Below are 27,263 nucleotides of genomic sequence, written 5' to 3' on the forward strand. Positions count from 1 at the left end.
TCCTATTTCCCATACCCCATAATACTGAAGGTCTATGGAGCCATTGTGCTGACCTCTTTATTGTATGCCTGTGAAACCTGGACAATCTACCAGTGCCAAGCCAGCTTCCATTTGAATTTTCTTAGGAAGATTCTGAAGACCATCTGGCAGGATAAGGTACCAAACACCGAAGTTCTTTCTCGAACTAAACTGCCAAGCATTAAACCCTACTGTAGAGAGCACAACTCTAATGGTCTGGCTATGTTATTCAAATGCCAAATGTATGCTTGTCTAAAAGATTATTTTACAGAGAACTCACACAAGGCAAGCACTCCCATTGTGGTCAGAAGAAGTGAAACAAGGATACTCTCAAGGTTTCTCTGAGGAATTTTGGGATGGATTACATGACATGGCACTGCCCCTCATCAAATAAGGTATTGTGCTCTATAAGCAAAGCAGAATTGAAGTAGCTCAAAAGAAATTCAAGATGTGCAAATTTAGAGAATCTGCCACAAATGTTCACGTGGACTATTTGTGCCCGACTTGTGGAAGGGGCTTCCAAGTTTGTGTTGTTCTGATCGGCAACAGTCAGACACAATGTAACTTGACTCTAACAAAGTGATGTCATTTTCGTCCTCTTTGAGAATAAAGGACAACAATCAACCCAACGATACAAAAAAAGTTTAAGAACTTCTGCCTTAGAAAGAAGAAATAATTACTAGAAGCCCAAATGGGCTAATTTATATTTTCATTAGATAAGCTAGATTAGTTTTATTCATCATATATTATTAAGTGCATATTGTATACATGGTGCTGAAAAAGATAGAAAATTTTTATAAGGCATGGAGTTTATTCTCCTAGTAGTTTACTGTTTCATAGAGGGATGACACATTCACAGATCATTGTAATCTGTGATTAAAGTACATTAGTGAGGTGTGAGAGAGAAAAGTCATTCCAGAAAAGAGAGATCAAGAAAAGGCTTATGGAGAACCATATTGCCATAGATTTTAGATGTCATCTAGTCTGACTTCTGTCATGTTATAGATTAGGACATAAGTGGAGAGAAGCTTAGTGACTTATCCAAGGTCACACAGGGAGTAAATGGCAGGGCCATGATCTGAGTCTAGAATTTTTCCACTGTGTGTGGCATTCAAACTGGGCTTTAAATTATTTGGGCTGGGTAATAATTCATCAAGTGAAGTATGGGGAGGAAAGGCAGTCGAGACATGGGAGACAGAGAGACCAAAAGCTAAGAAACATGAAAGCATAAGGTATATTAAGGTGATCCATTAGAATAACTAAATTTTGCTACTACCCCATATGGAGGGAAATGCTATAGGGAAGGGGAAGGGAATAAGCATTTATATAGTACCTCGTACATGCTAGACACTGTGCTAAGCATTTTCTAAATATTATTTCATGTGATACCCACAACACAGTAATGTAGGTGCTGTTATTGCTCCATTTTACAGTTGAGGAAACTGAAACAAATAGAGACTTGCCCAGTGTCATATAACTACTGAGTGTCTGCGGTCAGATTTGAACTCAGGTCTTCCTGACCTCAAGTTCAGTGCTCTACCCACTATACCACCTAACCCCTTTTATAGATGTAATGAGCTTTTATTTTGGCCAGCCATTTGTCAAAGTCTATTGTGATAGAGTAATATCAGGAGAGAATTATATGGACTAGATGATACTGTAAGAAATTAGGAGCTTGTTGAATAATTGTTGCCAAAGTAGATTATTTAATTTATTGCTGTCAACCTCGAGAGAATTTGCTCCTGCATTCTCACAAGTCTGTTTTTAGCCCTATCTCATTCAAAATCTTCATCAATCAATTAACCAAGTATTGTTTAATTATCTCCCATGTACCAGGCTCTATGCTTGGCACTGTGGATTCAAAGACAAAAATTAAATAGTCCCTGCCCTCAAGAAGCTTATCTTCTATCATGAGGGACAACATGTGCCTATGTAAGTAGATGGAAAATTGATACAAGGTCATTTGTAGAGGGAAGTGGGGAGGCACAAGTTGATTAGGAGTCAGAAAAGGTCTCACCTCGTGGAGATGGTTACTGAAGTGAGCTTGGAAGGAATTTAGGTATTCTAAAGGGCACAAGGGAAAAGGGAGAGCATTATAGGCATGGGGCAAGAGATGGAATGTTGTATGTGAGGAATAGGTAGAAGGCCAGCTTAAGTGAAGAATAGAAATGTATAGTAAACCCACAGGATGAGTAGGTGGGAGTCAGGCTAGGAAGGTATTTGAATACCAAATGGAGGAACTTGTATTGATTCCAGAGGCAAAAGGGTGTCATTGGCATGTATTGAGCAAGGGAATGGCATGATCAGACCTGTGCTTTAGGAATATCAGTCTGGCTTGGAGAATGTCAATGAATTGAATGAAGTCATATAGTAGATAGCGTGATTATTAAATTTGTAGATAACACAAAATTGGGAGGGACAACTAATACAGTGGATAACAATCAGTATTCAAAAAGAACTCAACAGACTGGAACAATAGACCAAACTAAGAAAAGGAAATTTAATAAGGATAAAAGTAAAGTCCTACATTCAGGCTAAGAAAAAATCAGCCACATAAGTGCTGGTTAGGAAAGATATGACATAATAGCTGTTCATGTGAAAAAGGTAGGAGTTTCAAGTCAGTGCAAGATCAATATGAGTCAACAATATGATCTAGCTGCCATTAAATAATGAGTGCAATCCTAAGCCACATTCCTTAAAATATAGTATTCAAAACAGTCAGAGGCAATGAGGCCATGGTGCAGTGGGAATAGAGTACTGGACCTGGAGTTAGGAAGGCCTGAGACCAAAGCTAGCCTCACGCATTTACTGGCTGTGTGAAACTGTGTGCATCACAACCTCTCTCTGCCTCAGTTTTATCCTCTGAAATATGAGGATAATAAAATCTACATACTGGGGCTGTTGTGAGGACATGAGATAATATGTGTAAAAGAATTTTGTAAACCTTGAAGTATTGTATAAATGCCAGTTGTTAGCATCACCATCAAGGGAACTAATAATCCCACTATAGTTTGCTTCTTAGATGACATCTGGAATATAGGGTTCTGTCTCAGGAACAATTCTAAGGGTAAGAATGTTCATGACATTAAGAAAGACCCTAATATATCTATGATCCTATGAGGGATTATAGATGCATAGCCTAGAGTAGAGAAAAGAAGCTTTGGGGGAAGGAAGGGAATGATAGTTGCTTTCATGTATTTAAAGGATTGTCATCTGGAAGACAGAGATTGGTTCTGTGTGGTTCCAGACATTATAACTAAAACATACGGGAGGAAGCTGAAAGAGGTCATATTTCACTAGATGACTGTTTGCCAGTAGTAACAACATTTGTGATTTTTCCCCATTGTGTGGCATCTTCCTCTCAGATATTTTTCACTCATATACATGTAGGAAATTCTTATCTGCATGAAACATTTATGAAAATGGCCTATGTCTCTATGTAGGATAGCCCTAGATAAAAATATAAGAAGGTAATACACATCTTTTCACAATTTTTTTCCTATCATGGATAGCGTCTTTACAGTCCCAGAACTGACTAAAAATGGAGAAACTGTAAGACTTGACTGCTTATTGTTTGACTGAAAAGCAGCGTGGAAAAGCAAATAGAATAAGCCTCACAATCAAGAACAGAGTTCAAATACTGCCTCTGACACATGCTGGCTACCTGATGCTGAGCAAATCACTTAATGCTTCAAGGGCCCTAGGCAATTTTCTAAGACTCTAAGTTGCAGAGAACATACCAGTTTGGATGAGGAGTTTCCAGCCCAGAAGTTCCCCTTGTAAACAAAGTATTGATCCATCCCCTCCTCTCCATTATTAAAAAAAAAAAGTCTAACTATAAAAACAATTTGATTTGACAGAAAAAATGCAGCCTTAAAGACTCCACAAACAAGGTGTTTCTCATACTTAAGATCATAGAATACTATTAACATACTATTAACAATTTTTATGATGATGATTAATATCGAATGTGCTGAATAAATGGTGGATAAATAAAGAATTAAATAAGAAGATGTACCCTCAACAAAAGTTATTGCCAATGTCATGGAGCACATCCATTGCAAAGTCCAATGAAAAAGGGATTCCCGATAGATGGACAGGCAGGCTCTCATCCAGGTATTCCTGTGTGTGGATAGCATTGAGCTGATGACACCAACTCCTGTTCTTATACAAAGCCTCCTATGTGAGATTTAAAAGCACTGAAAATGGTTGATCTATCAATCCGAATGGAAAAAAAAACAATTAGGACAGGCAGTTGTACATATAACCCATTGAATTTGTATGTTAAACCTTAAAAGACATGACCTTTTGGCAGGGAATAGGCCCACAACTGAACAGGAGAAAGAGAACATACTTTATCTCACTTGACAAATTGTGGAGCACTTTCAATGTCCCCAAGTTTCTCCCTAAAGCAAAAACCCATTTAAAAAACACATCGATGCTGTTCTTGCTGCACTATTTAGATGTGAATCATAAAACATCATGACCTCTGAAAATCAAAATTGTTGGGTAACCTGAGGATCAATGGAAAGACCTATCATGGATTTTAGCAGGATGTGGTATATGACCTTGTCCATGAGGACAAGCATCAAAGATACCATCAAAGTGTCGCATGACCAAAATAGAAATAAAGCTGGTCATCTAACAAGAGTGAGAGATAGGAGATGGACAGCTCACATGTGGCATGTCCAAAACCCAGGGGCCCCTCTGCTCTCCTACTGTATTTTGGATTGACACCTTATGGAGAGTTTATGTAAGAACATATAAAAGAGTTTCAAAGGATGAGAAACCGTAGGTGAATTATGATCTGTTTCACAGTTCCATTGAAGTAGAAGGAAAGAATTCTCTAACAATTAGAACTGTCCAAAAATGGAATGTATTGCATTGTTAGACAATGTGCTGTTCCCTATAACTATAAGTATATTATTCAAGCAGAGGCCGTTGTCCTTTCTACTTTTTTAGGAAATTTTTATATCAGGGATTAAAATACCCTATAATAGGTTGGCCTTGATGAACTCCAAGGGCCCTTCTAACTTGAAGATTCTATGATTCCATTGCTCACTCTCTTACACTACATATACATTCATCTTTCAAATCTTGTCTTTCTACCTCCTCAATATCTCTTGAATCCAAACCCCTTTCTCTACTCACATAGCCTCTACCTTATTCATACCCTCAACACCACCTGTCCCCTGAACTATTGCAATGGTCTCCTAATTTATTTCCCTACCTCAAGTTTCTTCCAATTTCCATCCATCCTTCACACAACTGCCAAAGTGATTTGCCTTAAGTGTAGATCTGACCATGCCATTCCCCTACTCAATAAACTTCAGTATCTCTCTGCTACCTCTAGGATCAAAGTTAAGCCCCATTGTTTTCCTTTGCTAGATTTTTATAACCTATTCACCTACTAACTTTATAGTCTTCTCACATATTACTTTTCTCCAGGCAGTCTATGGTTTAGCCCTACTGGTCTACTTACTGTTCGTCATACACAACATTCTATTTCTGATCTCCATACCTCTGCACTATCTCCCATTCCTGGAAAACTCTCCCATCTCAGCTCTGCCTCTTAGATTCCCTGGCTTCCTTTAAGATTAATCTCAATTACCATTTTTTGCAGGAAGTCTTTCCCAATTCCTCTAGCACCTAGTGCCTTCGCTTCTAAGATTGCCTTGTATATACTTTCTATGTATGTAATGGCAATTTAGATTTGAAGATCTTTCCCACCCATTAATAGGCCATGTGACCTGCTTACATCACAGGAAGCCTAAGACACATGTGGTAGGAGGAGCTTCCTGACAGAAAAAGGAAGTTATGTCACAGGAAATGCTGAGAGAGAGAGAGAGAGAGAGAGAGAGAGAGAGAGAGAGAGAGAGACAGAGAGAGAGAGAGAGAGACAGAGAGAGAGGCAGAGAGAGAGAGAGAGAGAGAGACAGAGACAGAGACAGAGACAGAGACACAGAGAGAGAGATGCTATGGCTGCTAATGGCTGCCCTCATGATTGTTAGAACTGAGCAGGCTGACTTAGCTATACTGTGAGTTTGTTTTGGGGAAGACTCCAGCAGGGGGTCAGAGAGGTTTGGGGATGCTGAGATTCCAGGTTTTTATATTGTGTGTTGAATGTTCTGGGTTCCATGCTGTTCTGATGAAGTGGACTGACTGGATAAATGGCTTGTGGGATATGGCTGTCTGGTGTCTGAATAAATGGTTTACTTCATCTAGCTTCTATGTGGAGAGTCATGTATGCTTCGCGATACAGAACTACATAGCCATTTTATCAATTATCATCGACATTGTTATTATTGCCTTACTGTTACAATGTATCTTGTAACACCTTTAATATTTTCATTAGAATGAAAGCTCCTTGAAGGCAGGGATATCTTTTTTTTAATTTTCTTTGTATTCTCAGAATTTAGCAGAATGCCTAACACATAGTGAGCATTCATAAAACTTGATTGATTAATTCTAGTTTTTCCTACATTTACATTGGTTAGAAACATCTTCTATATGAAATAATTAGATTCTTTTACATAAATATGTATTATATATAAATATATAAATATAATATATATAAATATCATAAAAGAAATAATGAGCAAACAATAGATCACAGTATATAAAAAATACCAGGTTTTGTTTGTTTGTTTGATGGCTCTGAAGAGCCTGCAAAAACTCACATTCAATTCTCTAGTTAGAATATTTTTAATCTTCATTCTCAGAAATTTTTTCAGGAATCCCTATGGAATTTCTCTCCTCTCATTCCAAATGCAGGGGATCACAGAGGTGAAATATTGCAAAGGCAGATAGACATGCTTCACTTGTCAGTTTTCTTGACTTCATTTCTTTGTTACAAGGGAGGGTTCAATGGAGTTGGTTATATTGGGAAATGACTATGGTTATTCAAAAAGAAAACATATCAATAAAAATTTAAAAACAGATATAGTATGAGTGAAGGATAACATGTAGAAATTACTCCACTGGTTTTCTTGCAATTTGATAAGAAAGCAAAGAAGTCCCTTATTATTTTGGCTGGATCCTTTCTGGGGAAGTTAGGGGAGGTTGCGGACAGGAGTCATATGGGATAGGCAGGCATGGATGGATTGTGTGGTCTGCATAGGCAACAATCAAACTGATGAACTCAGAGACCCATTTGAACATCTGAGTATGCCTTTGGAAAGATCTTGTATGGATAGCCCTAGTAATCTATCAAGAGAGATTTTTTGTTGTGGACAATTAGAGAGCCAAGTTAACTGCTTGATTAGAAAAACTATTATCACATGTTCAGAAAACGAACACTTTAGCTTTCTTTCTCAAAGATATAATGTCCAAAGTCTTCAAACCATACTTGTCATCTCTTCTTTCCCTAGTCCCTCTTTCAATGACCTCATAAATACCCATTTGTTTAAATATCATCTCTATGAAAATCACTTCCAGAATTATATATACAGCCCGGGTCTCTGATCTTGTCTCACATCTCCAAGTGCCAATTGAACATTTCATTGAACATTGAGATGCTGCATAGGCATCTCATATTGAACATATCCAAAAGAGAACTAATTATGTCTCCCAAAAAAACAATCCCTTCCAGTCAGCTTCTCAATTTTCATAAGCACTGACATTCTTCTAGTCTTTCATTTTGTATCTACAACTTGACTTTCTCTTACCCACATATCCACGCAGGAACTGCATCTTACCATTTTTCTTCCTTGATATCTCTTATTGCATCTGACCCCTTTTCTCTACTCACACACTCCTTCTGTTACTTTACTTCCTAATCACTAGGGTCCACCCCATCCAGCCTTCTTTCCATACCTGCCCCACAGCTCTCATCTTCTACTTCCATTCCTTTGAACTAACATACTCCATATCTGCAATGCATGCCTTCCTCACCTCAACTTCAGAGATTTCCTCACTCCCTTCAAGATATGGTTCAAGCACCATCGTCTCATTATTTTTGCTTCTGATCCCCCCTCCCAAATACAAGTACTCTAACTACATCATAATAAACAGATTTGTGTTTATTTTATTTTATTTATTCTCTATATTTTTCAAACATATACATCCTATGTCTCCAGATCAAATGTCAGTTTCTTGAGAATAGGGGATGCTCAGATCTTTCTGTTTGTATCCCTGGTGCCCAACACAAATTGGGAATTAAAAACTCCTAACTGATTGACTTGATCTTTATTGATAACAGCACAATACAGTAGAAAAGCCCCAGAATATTAGAAACTCCTACCCTGGAATTACTCATCTGTATTGGGACAAGCCTCACTAAGTACAAAGAAGACAATATCAAGGAATCTGGCCACCTAGTGATTGGTGGAAAGGAAGATAGAGGTCACCATGACAACCTATACCACATACTGACATTGTCTACATAACAAGGACATATGTTTCTGTCTGAATTTCTTCTACAATCCTTGTGTGTTACCAGATGATAACAAATAGTGTCCCATTGTTCAAGAAGCATTTTGCAAAACACAGCTTAGCCAAATTTAACATGTCAATGGAGGAAAAAGGAAAAGAAGATAAATTATATGATTCAAATCTGAAGAAGCGATGATCATAAATGCTTATAATACAAGGTATGTTGAGAGTATATAAAATTGTCAAGGATAAATTGCCTTTGAGTTTGAAGAAGATGTTGGTGCTATTCAAAAGCATTCAGGGATGCATTTTCTGAACAACAGTGACATCAAGTGCCCTCAGGTAGATGAATCATGGACCACTTAAAGGGTGACACATCAGCTGGCAATCCCAATTAGAAAGAAATTATCTGTCAAGTTTAAGAACTCTATATGTATGACTTCTGGAAAATTAGAGAAAGTTGTGCTGGCCCTTTCCTGAAGTTAGTGGGATGGAGGGTTACTTATGCAAATTCAGGTTTTACATACTGCACAAGAGGAGTCAACTATATTTTAATTTATCTTTGTCATTACTGTTATTGTTTTTATTGCAGTAATAGCAATTAGCAGTTCATGTATCTGGTGCTCTGCATGGTATTATATAGAATCATGGATTTTGAGTTAGGAATAATCTCAGAGGCAGCCATCTGGCGTAAGCTCCATTTGTAGATGGGGAAACTGAGGCGAGGAGCAAAAGAGTATAATTTTATTTTCTACTTAGTGTATAACATTGTATCTTTGTATATTTTTGTATAGCCCTACTTAATTGTGAGCTCCACAAGGACAAGGACCTTTCGATTATCTTTATATCATCCTCAATGCTTCCCATAGTGCTTTTGCCATAGTAGATATTGATTAAAGGGGTTCAACTCAATTCAGCAGCTTTGATTAAGTACCTGCTATATGTTAGGGCACTGAAAAGACAAAGATGAAACCATTCCCAGCTTTAAGGACCTTATTTTCTACCCAGGGGGAATACAATATGGACATAAATTAATAAAAATCATATAAAAGAATTACAAGGTAAAATGCTAATAACTGAGAGAATTAAGCAAAGATTCATGTAAGAGATTGTGACTGAGCTATGCTTTTGCAAGGAGCTAATACTCCCTTAACTGCTAGACTCTAATTTTCATGTGGGCAAGAAAAATGTTTTAATTTTCTTTGTGTCTTTCCTAGGGCTAGCCTCAAAAGCACTTGTTGAATGAAAGAATTAAACAATCAGTCAGTCAGTCAATGAAAACAGCTTTTGGCAATCATGGGCCCAAAAAAGATCTCTAAAGGTCAATTAACTAGCCTAGTGCCAGTGTAAAGGTATATACCTAGCATGTCTCAGGAAACCAGCCAAATTTGTTCTTTACTATTTCTAAAGAGACTTCACTGATATCTATCAATATTACATCTCAGAAACTCAATTTTAAGGTTAGGGAATTCTTGTGAATGTCTAACACAGTGGCTCTCAAAGAGTGATCCAAGAACCTTTACCTCCCTCCACCCCCACCCCAAGAACCTTTCAGGAGGTCTATCAGGTCAAGACTATTGTCAGAACGATACTAAGATGTTATTTGTCTATTAAAATACTCCTGCCATCTCCAACTATGTTAAGTGTGTGAGGCTAGATTTTCCTCATATACTTCAACCAAAACAACATATTACAATGGATTGACTGCAGAAGTAGATGTGATTCTAGCTGCTTTCTATTAAGCCATACATTAAAGAGATTTGCAAGAATATATAAGACAACGTCACTCCTCACAATTTTTGGTTTTAAAATGTAGTTATTTTCCTAAAATGTTATAACAAGAAATACTTCATATGATTATTTGTAAATTAATTAATAAAATTCTTAAATTTTATCAGCTTTAATTTCCATATTATAAAAGAACAATAGGTACAACCATGTAAACAAAAGCTCTTTGGTATCCTTGATAATTTTAAGAGTATATAAAAGTCCTTAACAATTTTTAGAAGGGTAAAAATGTCCTGAGACCAAAAAGTTGATGAATCACTGGTCTAACATATTCTCTGTCTTCTCTCTGGACTTATTTTGAAGATTAAAGAAAAAAGCCGTTGGCCAGCATTAGCACAGCAAAATTCAGCTCACTGCTGAAAGGAATTGGTGAGGGAAAGAGACACTTTAGAGCAAGCCTCAGGAATTTTGGAATAATATGTTTGAATTCATTGGGATATATACAATCTTTCTCCTTTGTTGGTTTGGTTTAACTGCACTTGCTAAATGTTAATGTGCTAAGAACACCTTTTTTGTGACATCTGCCTTTGAAGAATTTACATTCTTCTAAAGTAAATGTGTATACATGCAAGTATGTTCTATATAATCAAGGCAAGGGAGAGGTTCAGAAAAGTCCTCTAAAAAATTTAAGGAGGGAGGTACAGGGAGGAAAGGACTCTCTTTATGAAAAATGTCATTTCTGAGCTATGCCTTGATGGAACAGAAAGATTCAGAAAGGAACAGATAAGCAGAAAATTAATTCTAAATATTAAAGATAGCCTGCAGGGAAAGAGGCAGCTCAATGAGTTCAGGGAACAGCCAGATAAACTGGAATAAAGATGGTGCAAAAGAGAATAATGTGAAATAAAAGTAGAAAGGTAGTTTTCAACCAGGAGTAAGATCAATGGAAACCTAAGAAATGTATGTACTAATCTATGAGGATCAGGAAGCCATTGATATATTCTTGTCAGTGACATGGAATTACATGATCAAACTTGTGCATTAAGATGATTTTAATTGTTGTACCATAGGAAGGCAAGAGAATGGAAGCAGGGAATCTAGTAAGGAAGCTATTATAATAATCTAAGTAAGAGATTATGAAGGCTTGAACTAGGGTAATGATAGCTTCAAAACTCAACTCACGTGCCTTGTATTTCGAGCTGGTAAAGGTCTGTGCACACACTAGCAAAGATATCAAGCACACTGGCAAACATAGTGTTGCATTCGGCAAACAAATTCAGAAGTTCAGCAAAAGCAGACTAAGGTACATTTTCTCTAAGCATTGTAACATTTATTAATGGGACTCTACCTGCTAACAGAATGGGTCAATGGCTACCTCAGACTGCCAAAGACTCCAAGATGGAGGCTCAGCTCCTTTTCATAAGATAGAACAAAGAACAGAACAGGGTAGGTGAGGAAATAATACAGTTGATTATAGGGTTGGTGACACCATGGAGTTGACGAGAACATGATTGGTTACGCTACCAGCAACTCCCTCCTTTCATCTTGTGACTAAGAAAAGTTCATTCTTTGAGTCCAGGCATCCTTGAACAATAGCTTAGGGCTGTACAGATGCTGGACCAGACTCCCTGATGTCTACCTGCATCCCCCAAAGACAGCAGATTTCTTTGAAGCAAGAATATAACAGTGATTAAAGGAGAACTGGATTTCTAAACTTAACTTATAACAGGACAGCTGAAGTTCTGAACTCAGTTCAGAGGCAAAGAACCATGACTTGGATCATTACAGGACAAAATCGATTAACTGTAAGTAGGATCAATAAAAATGACACAATGAATTTAATCTTCTCAGTATCGATAGACTGACAAGCTTATGTTACATGGGTCCATGTATGTGTATATAATGACCACAACTTTACTTCCTAATAGTAGTCAATGTTGAGTGTTCAATTTACATTGAGAATGACCCACAACATAACTGACAACAAAATATTATAGAGCTATATTAGGAAAAAAATCTGGTTAAAAAAAGGTATATCTGGCTTTATAATGACACTGAGCAGCAACATGGGTTGGGGGGGGGGTGGGGAACTGAACAATTTCTCATACAAAGAAAGAAGCCACTGTCGCATAATGCTCTAATATTTCTCTTTCAGATGATCATACGTAGTATGACGTTGTTGCTTTCTATACACTATGGAGCTGCCAAAATCATGCTCAAAACATACAAGAGAGTGAATCTAGCCACCATGAAGCCAAAAGATGTTTGATTCTGAGATGAGCTCTTTTAGGGATAATTCTTTCACTAACCTATCTCCATCCCAGGGGAGGGGTGTGAGATCAAAATTTAATTTTAAGCCTCAGTGAAGGAATGTTTTGGTAGAGGAGATGGGAGAGCATGGAGTGAAACTGTTATGAATATGAAGGAAAAGCCTAGTCATCCTAAGTCATGTTTCATACTGTTCTTCCCTCAGAGAATGCCAAATTTCCCATTGTTTTAATCAAGCAATAATGCTGAAGTCACATATTCTAAAAGTTAATTTTGTTCATGGCCTACTTTATTCAATGGCTTATTTTAAACCTTTCCTCGAAATTGAATGATAAGATCTAGTTACTATTAAAACAATGGGTCATACCATCAAGTGACCTCCAACGAGAGAATGTATAGAAAATTTTTTTGCAAATCCATATATGTGTTTATACACACACACACATACACACAGATATATAGATACATAGATATATATAGATATATATATACACACACATTTACGTGCTTTGCAAGCCCTTAATTGACATATATATACATATATCACATCCCAGTATATTAACAATCTCTCTCTTGACTACATAGATTATATATAATTCATATACATATTTATATAAATCATATATAAGCTGTATATATACATATGTATATAAGTTTATTACCTATATACATATTCATATATAAGCTATATATATGCATATGTATATAAGTAAGTTTTTTACTTATATATTCATATATAAGATATATACATATATATGTTTGTTACTTATATACAAATGTATTTTTATAGCTTATATGTGATTTATATACATATGTATATGAATTATATAAAATCTATTTAGGAGAGAGAGAGAGAGAGAGAGAGAGACTGTTATTATTACTGGGATATGACAGGAAATAAACCTGTGTTCTCATCTGGCTAATGGATTTCCAAGCAATGAAACTCTTTTCCAATACAGATTGGCATCTTCTCCAAAAACTGTATGTTCTTAGAGGGTTGCTTAGAGCACTTTAGGGTAAAAGTAACTTGCCCAGAATCACACAGCCAGTACCCATCAAAGGTAATACTTAAACCTAAGATTTCCTGGCTTAGAGGTCAGTTCTCTATCCACTGCAGCGTGTTGTCTCACATACATTATGATTAATGCAAACATTTACTGTCAAAAAATCAAGGAATGTTCTCTGGTTATTGGGAACTACATGCCAGGATTCTCTAGTCCTTAGCTTTAGGGTTAGGGAATGTTTGTGAATGTCTAACATATTCTCAGTATTTTCTTCATATGGCTTAATCTTCTCTCATCTTACTTTGAATCAGGCCAAAAACAACTTGCCATCAGTGGCAAGGAAAAAAATAGCTCTTCAGCTTACTGCTGAAAGAAATTAAGGAAAGCAAGACAAAAACTTTGTAGCATTCTGGAGAAATTTGGAGATCACCTGAACTGAGGAACTAGAGATCACTTAAATCTGGAAGTGACTTTAAAGATGATTTAGTCTGGGGCAGCTAGGTGGCACAGTGAGTAGAGAGCACTGGCCCTGCAGTCAGGAGGACCTGAGTTCAAATACGGCCACAGACACTTGACATACTCACTAGCTGTGTGACCTTGGGCAAGTCACTTAACCCCAATTGCCCTGCCTTCCCCCCTCAAAAAAAAAGATGATTTAGTCAACTTTATCTTACAGATGAAAAGAATTGAGGCCTAGAAAAGTGAATTTAGTGGCCAAAATCATACAGGTAGTAAGTAGCAGAGGTGATATCCATTGGTCTACATAAACATTTGCAACATGACTGTAGCAGGAAATAAAATTTCTACATCTAAGGAAGACACCATGCCAAAATTGTTTTTTTTCCTCTTTCCCCCGTAAAACCATGCAGTTCCAGCATGTTATTTGAAGGTTTACTTGTTTCCATGGTAACTCCTTCAATAAGAATGTTAGTATTCATTGAATATAAGAGCCAGAAAGACCCTTCGAGATCATTTAGTCCAGCCCCCTCATTTTACAAATAAAGAAACTGAGGGACCTGGAGAGGAAGTATCTGGCCCAAGGTCAATCAACTAGTTAGCAGCAAAACAAGAACTAATATGAAAACACTCTGACACTCAATCTAACATTCTTCTTATCACCATATTCTACCTTCCATTCTGTTACAGACCTATTGACATCTATGAGAAAAATTGTTTTGCATAAATGTTTATGTTTTTCAAGCATTCCATCATTTGACTGAATTTATGTCTTTTTTAAGGTTGAATTTAGTCAAACATTCATTTTCCTTTTCATGCCCAAGTATTTCACTGGTGTGGGCTTAGTATAGATATTAGCCTAGCTGCTTATGAACCATGTAATCCCAAAAGAACCAACTAAAAATTTTAACAATTCAGTTCACCAATATTCCTTAAACGTCTGCTATGTGGCACTAACCTAGGTGCCTAGGATACAAAGATAAAAGATTACCAGTCCCTACCCTCAAAGCACTTTTTTTCTGGAGATGGAAAGAGGGAAGATATAACCAGTTGCTTTAGCAATATGATGGCCTGAATAAGGCAAGTCTGTTTTCAGTGAATTGACTAAATCAATCAACTACTTTGTCAACTTGCATACAAATATACTGTAGATAGCATAATATGAAGAGCTGACTTAGGATACTGAGTCAGTTATGTGATCCTGGGCATAGCAATTCACATTTTCAGAGTGTCAGACTCCTCATGTATAAAATGGGAAGAAGAAGGAGAAGAAGGAGAAGAAGGAGAAGGAGAAGAAGGAGAAGAAGGAGAAGGAGAAGGAGAAGAAGAAGAAGAAGAAGAAGAAGAAGAAGAAGAAGAAGAAGAAGAAGAAGAAGAAGAAGAAGAAGAAGAAGAAGGACGAAGAGAGAGAGGAAGGAGAGAGGAGAGAGAAGAAGAAGGAAGAAGAAGAAGAAGAAGAAGAAGAAGAAGAAGAAGAAGAAGAAGAAGAAGAAGAAGAAGAAGAAGAAGAAGAAGAAGAAGAAGACCATCACCTATGGCACATACCTCATAGGGTCATCGGGAGGAACAAATGAGACATGTATGTAAAATGTATTACAAACCACATGTTCCTCTAAAACTGTCAGTGAATATACTATTTCACAGGAATTCAGACACAATAAGACTTTCAACCAGTGACATAATGCAACATATGCACTTGTTTGGAATTATTATCACATGAATGAGAAATATAAAAATACGAAGTGACAGAAAAAAATCTCCTCTTTTCTTTTTCTGTCAAATTTTTATTTGCCTATTCAAGGGATCTCAAGAATTGAAATACATTATATTTGTTCCTGTTTTATTTTCCTTCCAATAGAAATGCTCTACAAGATCAACATTTTTCATTGGTATCACCCTGTAATTTAGAAATATAATATAGTACATACCAGTTGACTCACAGCTGCTGTAGATGATGGGGAAGTGAGATTTGCCTGAAAAAAAAATGTAAATATACAGTATATTAGATTAAATAATAATTTTCTTAAAGAAAAGGATAATATAAAAGGGGTATATTATATCCATGTTTGTAGTGGTTTGCGAAAGGGGTAGGATATAAAAATTTTGTCATCAAAAATTTTCTAAATTAAAAATCCATAAGAATTGCATAGCTCAGGACAAGAAAACTATTTAGAGTTTAAATGTAATTCAAATTAAAACTTAAGCAAAATACATATAATTAGCCAACAAAAATTAATTAAAGACATTATATTCTGGGCACTATGGTAACCACCAAAGATAAAAAGAAAGGTAGAAACATGGTCCCTGCCCTCAAGGAGCTCACATTTTATTGAAGAAGACATGTAAATGCCTATATAAACACAAGATCTATATACAGAAGAGATGGAACTTAATCTCACAGGGCAAAGTCCTAGCAGCTTGGTGGGGAGGACGCAGAAAAGAACTACAGAGGGCAGACTTAAATTGAAACCTAAAGGAAATCATGGAAATTAAGGAAACCAGGGAGAGGTATATGTGAGAAAGGAGAACATTCAAGCTATGGGATAGAGGGATGAAGATAATGTGAAAGTATAGAGAAGGGAAAGGGGCTGTCATATGTGAGTAAAAACTGAGCTAGCTAGATTAAAGACTGTGTGAAAGGGAATAAATGTAAGATGACTAGAAAGGTAGGAAAGGGCCAACTTGTGAAGAGCTTTCAACGGCAGAGTACTTTATATGTGTGTGTATGAGTATGTGTGTGTATGTGTGTGTATGTGTGTGTATAGGGTCTGTGTGCATGTGTATATATACAGCTTGTGTCTGTGTGTGAGTGTGTGTGTGGAAGATGTATGAGTGTGTGTGTGTGTGTGTATGGGGAGTATACAGAGTGTGTGTGCATGTGTGTATACAGGGGGTTGGTGTATGACATGTATGTGGGAGTATACGAGTGAGTGTGTTTGTAAAGGATGCATGTATGGGGGGTATGTGTGTAAAGGGTGTGTGTATTCAGGATGTGTGTGCATGTCTATATGCAGAGTGTGTGTATGTGTATGGGGGGGTGTATGAGTGTGTGTGTGTGTGTGTGTATACAGGGTGTGTGTATGGCTGGGTGGTGGATGGTATAAAGATAATGTGTGTACAAGGTATATGTGCATGTGTGTATACAGAGTGTGTGTGTGTGTGTATACAGAGTGTGTTTGTGTGTGTATACAGAGTGTGTGTGTGTATGGGGTATGTGTATATGGGGGGGTAAACAGAGTGTGTATGCATGTGTGTATACAGGGGGTTGGTGTGTAAGTATGTGTATGTGGGGGTATGTGTATGGATATGTGTGTGTGTAAAGGGTGTATGTATACAAAGTGTGTAGGGGGCATATGAGTGTGTGTGTACAGGGCATGAGTATGGTTGGGTGGTAGATGGGTGTACAGATAGTGTGTGTACAAGGGGTGTGTGTGTGTGTGTGTGTGTGTGTGTGTGTGTGCAGGGTGTTCCAAAAGGCCCAGTGAAATTTTAAGAGCTTAAACCTTAAAATTTCACTAAGACTTTTGGGGAAGCCTATTTGTATATACATATATAAGTACAGACATATGCGTATTGTATACACATACATGTATTATGTACATATAAAATCTCAACCAGGATTTTTGTAGATAGTTAGATTACATATGTGTGCTTAATTGTCTGTTTTTAATTTATTTGTTTGCTGTTTATAATCTTTCTAAAGCAGGACAAATCTTTTACCTCTCCCTAATCAATTCCCTGTGTCGCTCTCCACAGCAGCTCTTCCAAACCTTTTCATTCCTCCTCAAACTACCCCACAGCTGCCCCTCACTCCATCCTCTCAGCTAAGAACTTTGCCTCATGTTTTAGTGAAAAAAATTGAGGCCATTCTCTCTTCTCCCCTCCTCCTAATCTCATAGTACTCATATGTATGCAGCTACTAACTCCTTTATCCTGTTTCACATAAGAGGTGGCCCTCCTCCTTGCCAAGATAAATGACTGCTAAGAAGGCCCTCTTTAACAGATGCCTCTATTTCTTTCCCTCTCACTCTCTTCTTAACACTGCAGGATGGCTTCCAATCTTATTAAATTGAAACTGCTCTTTCCAAAGCTATCAATGATCTCTTAAATGAGAAATCTTAGGGCCTTTACTCAATCCTCATCCTTCTTGTTGTCTCTGCAGACTTTGCCACTGCTAATCACCCTCTTCTTGACATTTTTTCTCTCTAAGTTATTGTGACACCAATTTCCCCTGGTTCACCTCCTAATACAAATATTGCTCTTCAATAACTTTTGTTGCATCTTTATCCTGGTCACACCTACAGGTATCCTCCAAGGTTCTCAGCTGGGCCATGATCTTCTCCGTCTAGAGTATACTATTTTGCTTGTAATCTCATCGGCTCCCGTGGATTCAATTATCATCTCTATGCAGATAATTCTCAGATCTCCGGCTCTAAACTCTCTCCTGACCTTCAGTCTCACATCTCCAACCACCTATTCAACAACCCAAAGCCTATACCTCATAGACATCTTAAACTCAACATGTCCAAAACTTGATTATTATCATTTTCCCCAAAACCCCCTCTTCAAAACTTTCCTGTTACTGATAAAAATCCCAGCGTCCCTCCAGTCACTCAGGATCACAACCTAGGTTTCATCCTCTATCCTCTCTCTCTTCCACACCATCATATTCAATCATTGGTTAAGTCCTGTCATCTCTACCTTTGTCATAACTCTTAAATACACCACCTTCTCATCTCTGACGCTGATACAACTCTGGTGCAGTCTTTCATCACTCATGCTTAGATTTTTATAGTTGGCTGCTCTAGTTCATTATTACAAATTATTAAAATTTACCCATTCTAGTATACCCTTCCATCACCAGTCAAATTGATCTCCCTAAAGCAAGGCTCTAACCATGTCACCAACCTTCCCCATTCAACAAACTGTAGTGTCTTTCTATTACCTCCAGAATCAAATAAAAATCCTTTTAGCTTTTAACTCCTTCCAAATTTATCCCCTTCCTATCTTTCCAGTATTCTTACATGTACTCATTGGCCCAGTGACAAGGTCTCCTCACTGCTCTCACACATGACACTCCATGTCTACTGAATCTGAGTGTTTTCATTGGCTATCTCCAATACCTAGGACTCTGTCTCCATCATCTCTGCTTCCAAACCTACCTGTTTTCCCTTAAGTCTCAGGTAAAGTCCCATCTTCTGCAAGAATCCTTTCCCACTATTCCTTAAACTAAATGCCTCTTCTCAAAAATTATCCCCAATTTATCCTGTATGTTTGTTTGTGTAGTGGTTTCTATGTTGTTTCACCCACTAAATTGTGAACTTCTTGAACATAGGGGCTATTTTTTGCTTTTCTTTTTACTCCCAGTACTTAATAGTTTCTGGTATGTAATAGGTACTTAGTAAATGCTTGCTGATTGCCTGAGTGATCCTAAAGATAATGGAGAGACATTGCCAGTGATTGGTGGGAGGGAGGGAGGGAAAGGCAGACATGTTTTAGGAAAATCACTTTGGCAATTGAGTAAAGAATGCATTGGAGTGGGGAGAGCCTTGACGCAGGGAGACCAAATGAGCTTATTGCAATACTCTAAATGAGAGGTGATAAAGACATGGATTAGTGGTTGCTGTATGAGCAGAAAGCAGACATGGGAAAGACATTGGGAAAGTAGAAATGACACAATTTGGCAAGGGATGTAATAATGCAGAATGTAATGACAACTGAAAGGTTTTTACTACAAGTTAATAGGATTGTTTGTTCTTAGTTCATTATGTTTATAGCTATAGCTCATTATGTTTTTGATATGTCCCATTTGAAAGGATAAACATTATCATTCCCTGTGACAAATTGACCTGTGTAGGTTGGCCTTTCTATGAGATGATCGAGAACTAGAAATACTTGTAGTATTACCAACTCTTCTCAGGTGTCTTAATGGAAACACTGATGTAGCATCCACAACCTTGTTTACACTGACCATATGAATTGGTTGTTTGTTTCCCGTGCTTCAGCTGACCTGTGCTTTTCAGAAACCATAACTGTTCATTTCCATTGTTTCAATCAAAGACAGCAAAACACCTTTGCTAAATAACAACTAATCAAATATTGGTGCAAACTGAGTCATTGGTGTATTGTAATTCTAGATGGAGTTTAAGGTAAAAACTCCTTATTTCTCCAAGGTTAGCCCCTCCACCTACTCAAGTGATCTCGTTCCTTCTCATCTCCTCCAACAGATCACCTACTGTCATTCCCACTCCATAATTTATTTTCAATCTCTCCCTGTCTACTGACTTCTTCCTTACTGCCTATGAGCATGCCCATGTCCCCCACTAGACAAAGAAAAAAACCCTCACTTGATCCTTCCATCCCCACATTGTCCTATATACCTTCTCTTCTTTGTGACTAAACTCCTTGAAAAGAACATCCGTAATAGGTGCCTCCACTTTCTTTTCTTCTTACTCTTTTCTTAAACCCTTACAATCTAGCTTCTGACCTCATCATTTCACCAAAACAGTCCAACACTGCCAAATCTAATGGACTTTTCTCTATCATCATTCTTCTCGCCTCTCTGAAGCCTTTGATGCTATTCATCACCATATTCTCCTTGATACTCTCTTCTCTCTAGGTTTTTGGGAAATCACTCTCTCCTGGTTCTCCTCCTATCAGACATCTCAATCTCCTTTTCTGGATCCTCATCCAGGTCATGACCTCTATCCATAAATGTTCCAACAGGGTTCTAATCTAGTCCCTCTTCTCTTTCTCTACAACTTCACTTGGTGACTTCATCAGTTCCCATGGATTTAATTTCATCTCTCTGCTGATGATTCTCAAATCTATTTATTGTGCCCTGACCTCTCTGCTGACCTCCAATCTCTCATCTCCAACTGCCTTTCAGAAATCTTAAACTGAATGTCCAGTAGACACCTTAAACTCAGTTTTCCAAAATTGAACTCATTATCTTTCTCCTTAACTCCCACCCCTCCTAATTTCCCTTTTACTATAGAGGGCAACACCATCTTCCCAGCCCTTCAAGCTTGGAACCTAATTGTCATACTCGATTCCTCAGTATTTCTCACCCCTTATAGCCAATCTGTTATCCAGGCCTATAATTTCACCTTTACAACAACTCTCAAATATGTCCCCTTCTCTCTTCTGATACTGCCACCACATTGGTGCAAACCCTCATCACCTCACTTAGGCTACTGCAATAGTTTACCAGAGGTCTACCTACTCCAAGTCTCTCTCCACTCCAATCCATCTTTCATGTTGCTACCAAAGTGATTGTCATAAAGCACATGTCCAACCATATCACCCCACTATTCAATAAACACCAGTGGCTCCCAATTGCCTCAAAGATCAAATACAAAATTCTTTATTTGACATTCAAAGTCTATCACAATGTATCACTCCTCCTCCCTACCTTTCTAGTCTCTTACACTCTATTCCCCACTATGTACTCTCTGATCCGATGACGACTTGCCTCTTTTCTGTTCCTCAAACAAGACACTCCCTCTCTCAGCTTTGGGAATTTTCTCCTTCCTCATCCATATCTACTGGCTTCCCTGGCATCCTTCAAGTCTCAACTAAAATTCTATATTCTACAGGAAGCCTTCCTCAACCCTTCTCTGTTCTAAGGTTCTTCCTCTTTTGCTTATTTCCTATTTATCCTGTACATAGCTTGTTTATATACAGTTGTTTCTTGTTTTCTATCCCCACCCCATTAGATTGTGGACTCCTTGAGAACAGGGACTGTCTTTTACCTATTTTAGTATCCCCAGAGCTTAGCACAATGTCTAGAACATAGTAGGTGCTTAATCAATGCTTATCGAATCATCAGGAGTTTTCTCCACTAAAACTGCCTTATTAGTTATCCTATAAACGTATATTGCCTCTGCTAAACCAACAGGTACTCATCCAGCCTTCATTTGAAAACCTCAAGTAACTGGGAACTCACAAGCTTTTGAGACATCCCATTTCACTTTTGGACAACCTCAATTGTTAGGAAGGTTTGTCTTTGTTCTTACTGTTGCTGAGCCTAAATCTACCTTTCTAGTCACCTCCATTCAACTTGCACTTGAATGAGCATCCCTTCTTCAACATCCCCAATATATGCTCATCCAATTTACCTTTGAAGTCCTCAAGTAATGGGGAATTCATGATGGTAGCCCAGTCCATTTCTTTCTTTCTTCCTTCCCTCCTTTCTTTCTTTCCTTCTTTCTCTCTACCTTTCTTTCTTTCTTTCACTCAGTCCATTTCTGAATGGCCAAATGATCAGAAACTTTTGCTGTGTACCGATCCCAAATCTTCCTCATTGCAATTCCTACCAATTGCTACTATGTTTCTTCTGTTCAGTCTGTTTTTGGCTTCCCACTTCAAAATGGAGTATCAGTAATGAAAATCATTTTTTCCCAAAACAATAGTTTTCTTCCACTAATTAATTTTTTTCAATCTGTGCAAAATATAGATGAGATCTCTAAAGGTATCATAGATTAAAGAAACTGCCTCGGGGCAGCTAGGTGGCACAGTCAGTAGAGCACCAGCCCTGAAGTCAGGAGGACCTGAGTTCAAATCCGGCCTCAGACACTTGACACACCTACTAGCTCTGTGACCTTGGGCAAGGCACTTAACCCCAATTGCCCTGCCTTCCCCACCTCCAAAAATAAATAAAAAAAAGAAACTGCCTTCCAAGAAACAGAACAAATAGGAGACCTTGGCTAGCAAAGATGCAGCTAAAGTAATATCAGTGAATTCAGCAAACTTTTAAGTGTCTATCAATGACTGTGCTAGTCTTTGGGGAGATGAAGATAGAAACAAAGCAGGCCCTGAACTCAAGAAATTTACATTCTACAATGTACACTCAATAAAGAGGTTGATATTTGGCTTTATATAAGTGACAGATCAACCCTATTTTAAAATAAGTAGCATGAACAATGTAAATTACATCTTCTGAGATTTAATTTATTATACAAATCAAAAATGTGTAGAAAACAGAAAAACATTTGTGTATAGGTTGTATTTGAGCTCGTGGAAAAATCTTTACATCTCCCATCTTTTCCCATTTAAAAGTCAATTTCCAAAAATATACCTTCACTGGGTAACAATATAGGGTAATCCTATGGCAGTACTAACCAGAGTGGCATCTCAGAGATCTCTTTTGGCTCTAAATCTTGATTATGTGATGATATTACAAATGGATAATATTTCTCAGAAGTCACAAAAAATAAGTTTAGAACCGAAGTTGAGCACCCTTAAAATTCTTGTTATGAGTTTCTACCTAAAGAATCCTAGGAAGATGAGAACTCCTACTTTTTAAGCATTTGAGAAAATGTAAGAGTAAGTCTTCTATGAAACAGAATCCTTTAACAACTCCCTACAGTACTTGACACCACCAGGAAGAAAAGAAATAAAAAGGAAAAGGGGGAGGAGAGAGAAGAAAGAAAGCATTTAACTGAGTCTCATAATAAAAGATTAAAAACACACATGCAAAGAACAGTATGAAAAAGTCAAAAATCTTTTTTTGTAAATGCCATACAGAAAGGTGGAGTTCTTTTATACACTAGGTAAGATGCTTAAAGAATAAAGAGAGAAATGAGAATTTGAACCCCACTGCGCACTGTAAATGTGCTGAAAAACAACCACTTGGGCCAACTCAGCTTCTGAGAAACAAGTTTATTCCATTCAAACACTAGATAACTGGATACCAAATGCACCCAAATCCAATGATGCAATGGCCTTCTCAGTTACCATCCAGAACACTATTTCTGCCCTCACCCTTATCTACCCCCACCCTTGCCCTGTCCCTGGAAGGTATAGACTTTACTTACCTCAGACAATTGTAGTACAGTGTTTTGCATCTCACTAGAGCCAGGTGATAACAGCTAACCTCTATCTAAGGAAACAACTATATCTGATACACACATATGCACAAACATACAGGCAAGTGTATGGAACTTTTGTAAAATATTCAGTTAACTGAGTGTCCCTCTCCTTTTTTCTGACATTCCCCTCTCTTCATCCCTATCCACACAAGCAAGCCTACAGTCCCTGACCTTCTCCATCCATTCTTTTTCCCATTCCATGTAAACTTATTTTTCCCATTTCCTCAAAGCATTTTCTTTCTCAGAGAAAAATGATAAATTAATAAATGATAGTGTGGTCATAAAACTATAGACAGAGGGATAGTACTATGAAGGTGAAGATAATGATAATGAATACTAATAATGATTAATAACAAACAGCCAGCATTTCACTGAGCAATAAAGGCTATAATAGGTGAGTACCATTGAATTTATAAAAGGTATCTGAAAGTAGGTTACTTCTGGATGGAGCCTATGAAACAGGTAAAATGCAAGAGGGATCATAAGACTCTCCATGGTGACATTTACATGAACCTAGCCATGATGTATCAACAAAGAAACAGTGAATTATAGATTGAGTCAAGGAGATTTGTTCATATAAATGTAAGTATTTATAAGAGCAACTGAGGAATGGGTTATTGCAACCAAAAATGACAGAAGGTTTGCCCTCAGGAACCTGGACTTAATGGTCAATGCAGCTCACACAAAAAAAATAGTGGAAAGTGTGCAAATTTCACTGCAGGCCACAAAAATTTAGCACCAAGGCTTACCAGGAATAATATAACCAAAAGGAACCACTTTACAATTGAGGAAATTGAGATAAGTGACTTGCCTAAGGCCACATGTAGCTAATAAGTGGGGGGATTAGAAGTTGAACTAACTTTCACTAAAGCAGCAGGGGGATGTATGAAGATGACAATGTTGGAGGAATGGAAATGCACTTGGCAAATTAGCAGTTGATTTATTTAACCAAGAATTTATCATTTGTTTGTATGAATGAAACTATTTTAGAATCTATTGTGAATGTATCACATCATATATAGTTTGAAATGTTTATAACAAAATTAGCTATTGTTCAGTTGTTTTTCTGTCATGCCCAACTTTCATGACCCCATTGGGGGTTTTTGAGAAAAAATACTGAAGTGGTTTGACATATCCTTCTCCAACTCATTTTACAGATGATGAAACTGAGGCAAAGTGGTTTAAGCGACTTGCCCAAGGTCACATAGCTAATAAGTGTTTGTGGCCAGATTTGAACTCAAAAGATGAGTCTTCCTGACTCCAGGCCCTGCACTCCATGTACTATAGCGAAACCTAGCTGCCCCTTATAACAAAATAACACATTGATAATATTTGGAAATAACACACTTCCATCATACTGAAATCTTGATACTCCCTTTAAACTCATGAGGATGAGGTCTTACCTGTATTTTTTATTATCAACCATTTTCCCTACTTTGTTTCTATAAGGATAGATACTAGACCTGGGATTTCACTGGTATAGAGAAATCCCAGAGGAGGAAATTCCCCCTACCCACACAGGTGTGTAGGCTCCTTCTCCATAACTTTAGTCTTAGAGGGCTGCCTACAGCACTGAGAGGTGACCTGCCTAGGATAGCACACAATGCATATTCCAGAGGCAATATTTGAAGCTACATTTTTCTGACTTGAAGGCTTGCTTTCAATATACTACATCTTGCCTCTACTTTCTTTCTCTGGCACTTAAAAAATAAACTTATTAGATATAGAGTTTGTAGGTAAACCAGATTATTTGTATTTTTTTTCTTTCAAAAGGAAAATTTTTGGATCAATTATACATGCCAATAACCAGATTTTCTTTTCTTATCTTTTAAATTAGACAATGGTTCCAGACTACAAGTAAAATTAAATTTCTTTCATAGTAAGTGTAAGTAGATTCAATAGTAAGCATATCCGAGGAACAAAATTGTGATCCCTAGGGGGGAAAAAAGGAGGAAAAGAGGGGAGGGGGAAGTAAAAGGAGACAAGAGAAGGGAAGGGAAGGGAAGGAAAAGGATGAGAAGAGGGGAAAAAAGTAAAATAATTTAGAATACAGATGCAACTTCTTTAAATATGCATGGGCCTGGGTTCCTGGAGTTTGGGGGTTTGTTTTGTTTTGGATTTGGGGGGATTTGGGGTTTTTTGCTCATTTGTTTTTCTTTCTTTTTTTTCTCTTTTTTCCCCTATCTTCGTATCCCCAAAACTTAGCGCAGTACCTGGCAGATAGCAATCACATAGCAAATATTACTTAACTATCTCTCCTCGCTGCTACCACAATAGAAGATGAATAACTTTTTGAAGGAAATAATAACCTATTGGCCTAAAAGAGTTCTTGTACCCCAGTAGGAGCAAACTTACTATAAAAGAACGACATACATGTTTGGACTCCATTAATTCAGAATTTGTGATTATGAAAATTGAAGCTGGGTTACAGTATCCACTAAGCAAATTAAGCCAATTATATAAACAGAATAAGTAAGAAGACAATTTAAACCATTTTACCAGAATGAACCAATTTTCAAATTCCTTCAAGTACTTAGTTAGCATCCTCTTACACGGGAACAAGTGCTATACTGATTACAAATTTTTCTTATCCTGTCAAGCAAGTTCTCTTCTCTGTAGATTTCTACCAAAGCACATTTTGTTCATTTAGTTTCAGCTGTCTTATACTTCAAATAACAAATTTACTATTCCTTTAAACTATTTAGAATTCAGATATTTTACTAACTCAAAGATTCCTTGTTCTCCATTTAGTCTACATCCTACTTCACAAGTGAATACTAAATGAGATAATATACCTAAATTGCTTTGTGTTGCTTTTATCACTTCCTTTCTTTCTTCCTTCCTTCCTTCTTCCCTTGCTTCCTTTCTTATCCTCTTCCTTTCTTCTCTCCTTCCTACTTTTAATTTTCCTCTTTTCTTCCTGTGCTCCTTTCTTTCTTTTCTCCTCCACCTCCTCCTCCTCCTCCTCCTCCTCCTCCTCCTCCTCCTCCTCCTCCTCCTCCTCCTCCTCCTCCTCCTCCTCCTTCTTCTTCTTCTTCTTCTTCTTCTTCTTCTTCTTCTTCTTCTTCTTCTTCTTCTTCTTCTTGTCTTCTTCTTTTCTCTCTCTCTCTCTCTCTCTCTCTCTCTCTCTCTCTCTCTCTCTCTCTCTCTCTCCTCTCTTTCTCTCTCTCTCTCCCTCTCTCTCCCTCCTCCCCCACCTGCACAAGTAAGGTTGTCTAGACTTAAAATTTCATCTGTGTGGGGAACTCTCAGTCTGGAAACTTCCTCCATTAATTCATTTCAACAATACTATATGTACCTTTCTGTTTAGAGATTTCCTTTGGCCACAGAGATGCTACGTGACTTGCCCAAAATCACACAGCTAATATACATTAGAGGAAAGACTAGAACTAAGGTCTTGACTCCAAGTCCAGCCGTCTGTTCACAAAACCACACTGCCTCTCTTACAGTTTGTAAAATACTGTATAAATATTGGTAGTTATGTTAATTGTAGAAGTGATGGTGGTATCAGTAGCAGCAGCAGTAACAGAAATAGAAAATATAC

At 37.5% G+C, this 27,263-nt stretch overlaps 1 protein-coding gene across 8 annotated transcripts in view; it reads right to left on the reverse strand.

The window, feature by feature from the left end:
- LOC118856549 (muscular LMNA interacting protein) overlaps nt 1-27,263 on the reverse strand; it is a 386,664-nt gene that overhangs the window by 117,231 nt on the left and 242,170 nt on the right. For all 8 annotated transcript variants that reach the window (XM_036766910.1, XM_036766912.1, XM_036766909.1 and 5 more), the window contains one exon: nt 15,776-15,820. In XM_036766910.1, the coding sequence (XP_036622805.1) occupies nt 15,776-15,820 (45 nt within the window). The remainder of the gene's footprint in view (nt 1-15,775; nt 15,821-27,263) is intronic.

This window comes from Trichosurus vulpecula, chromosome 7, assembly GCF_011100635.1.
Source record: "Trichosurus vulpecula isolate mTriVul1 chromosome 7, mTriVul1.pri, whole genome shotgun sequence".
In the NCBI taxonomy this organism is placed as follows: domain Eukaryota; kingdom Metazoa; phylum Chordata; class Mammalia; order Diprotodontia; family Phalangeridae; genus Trichosurus; species Trichosurus vulpecula.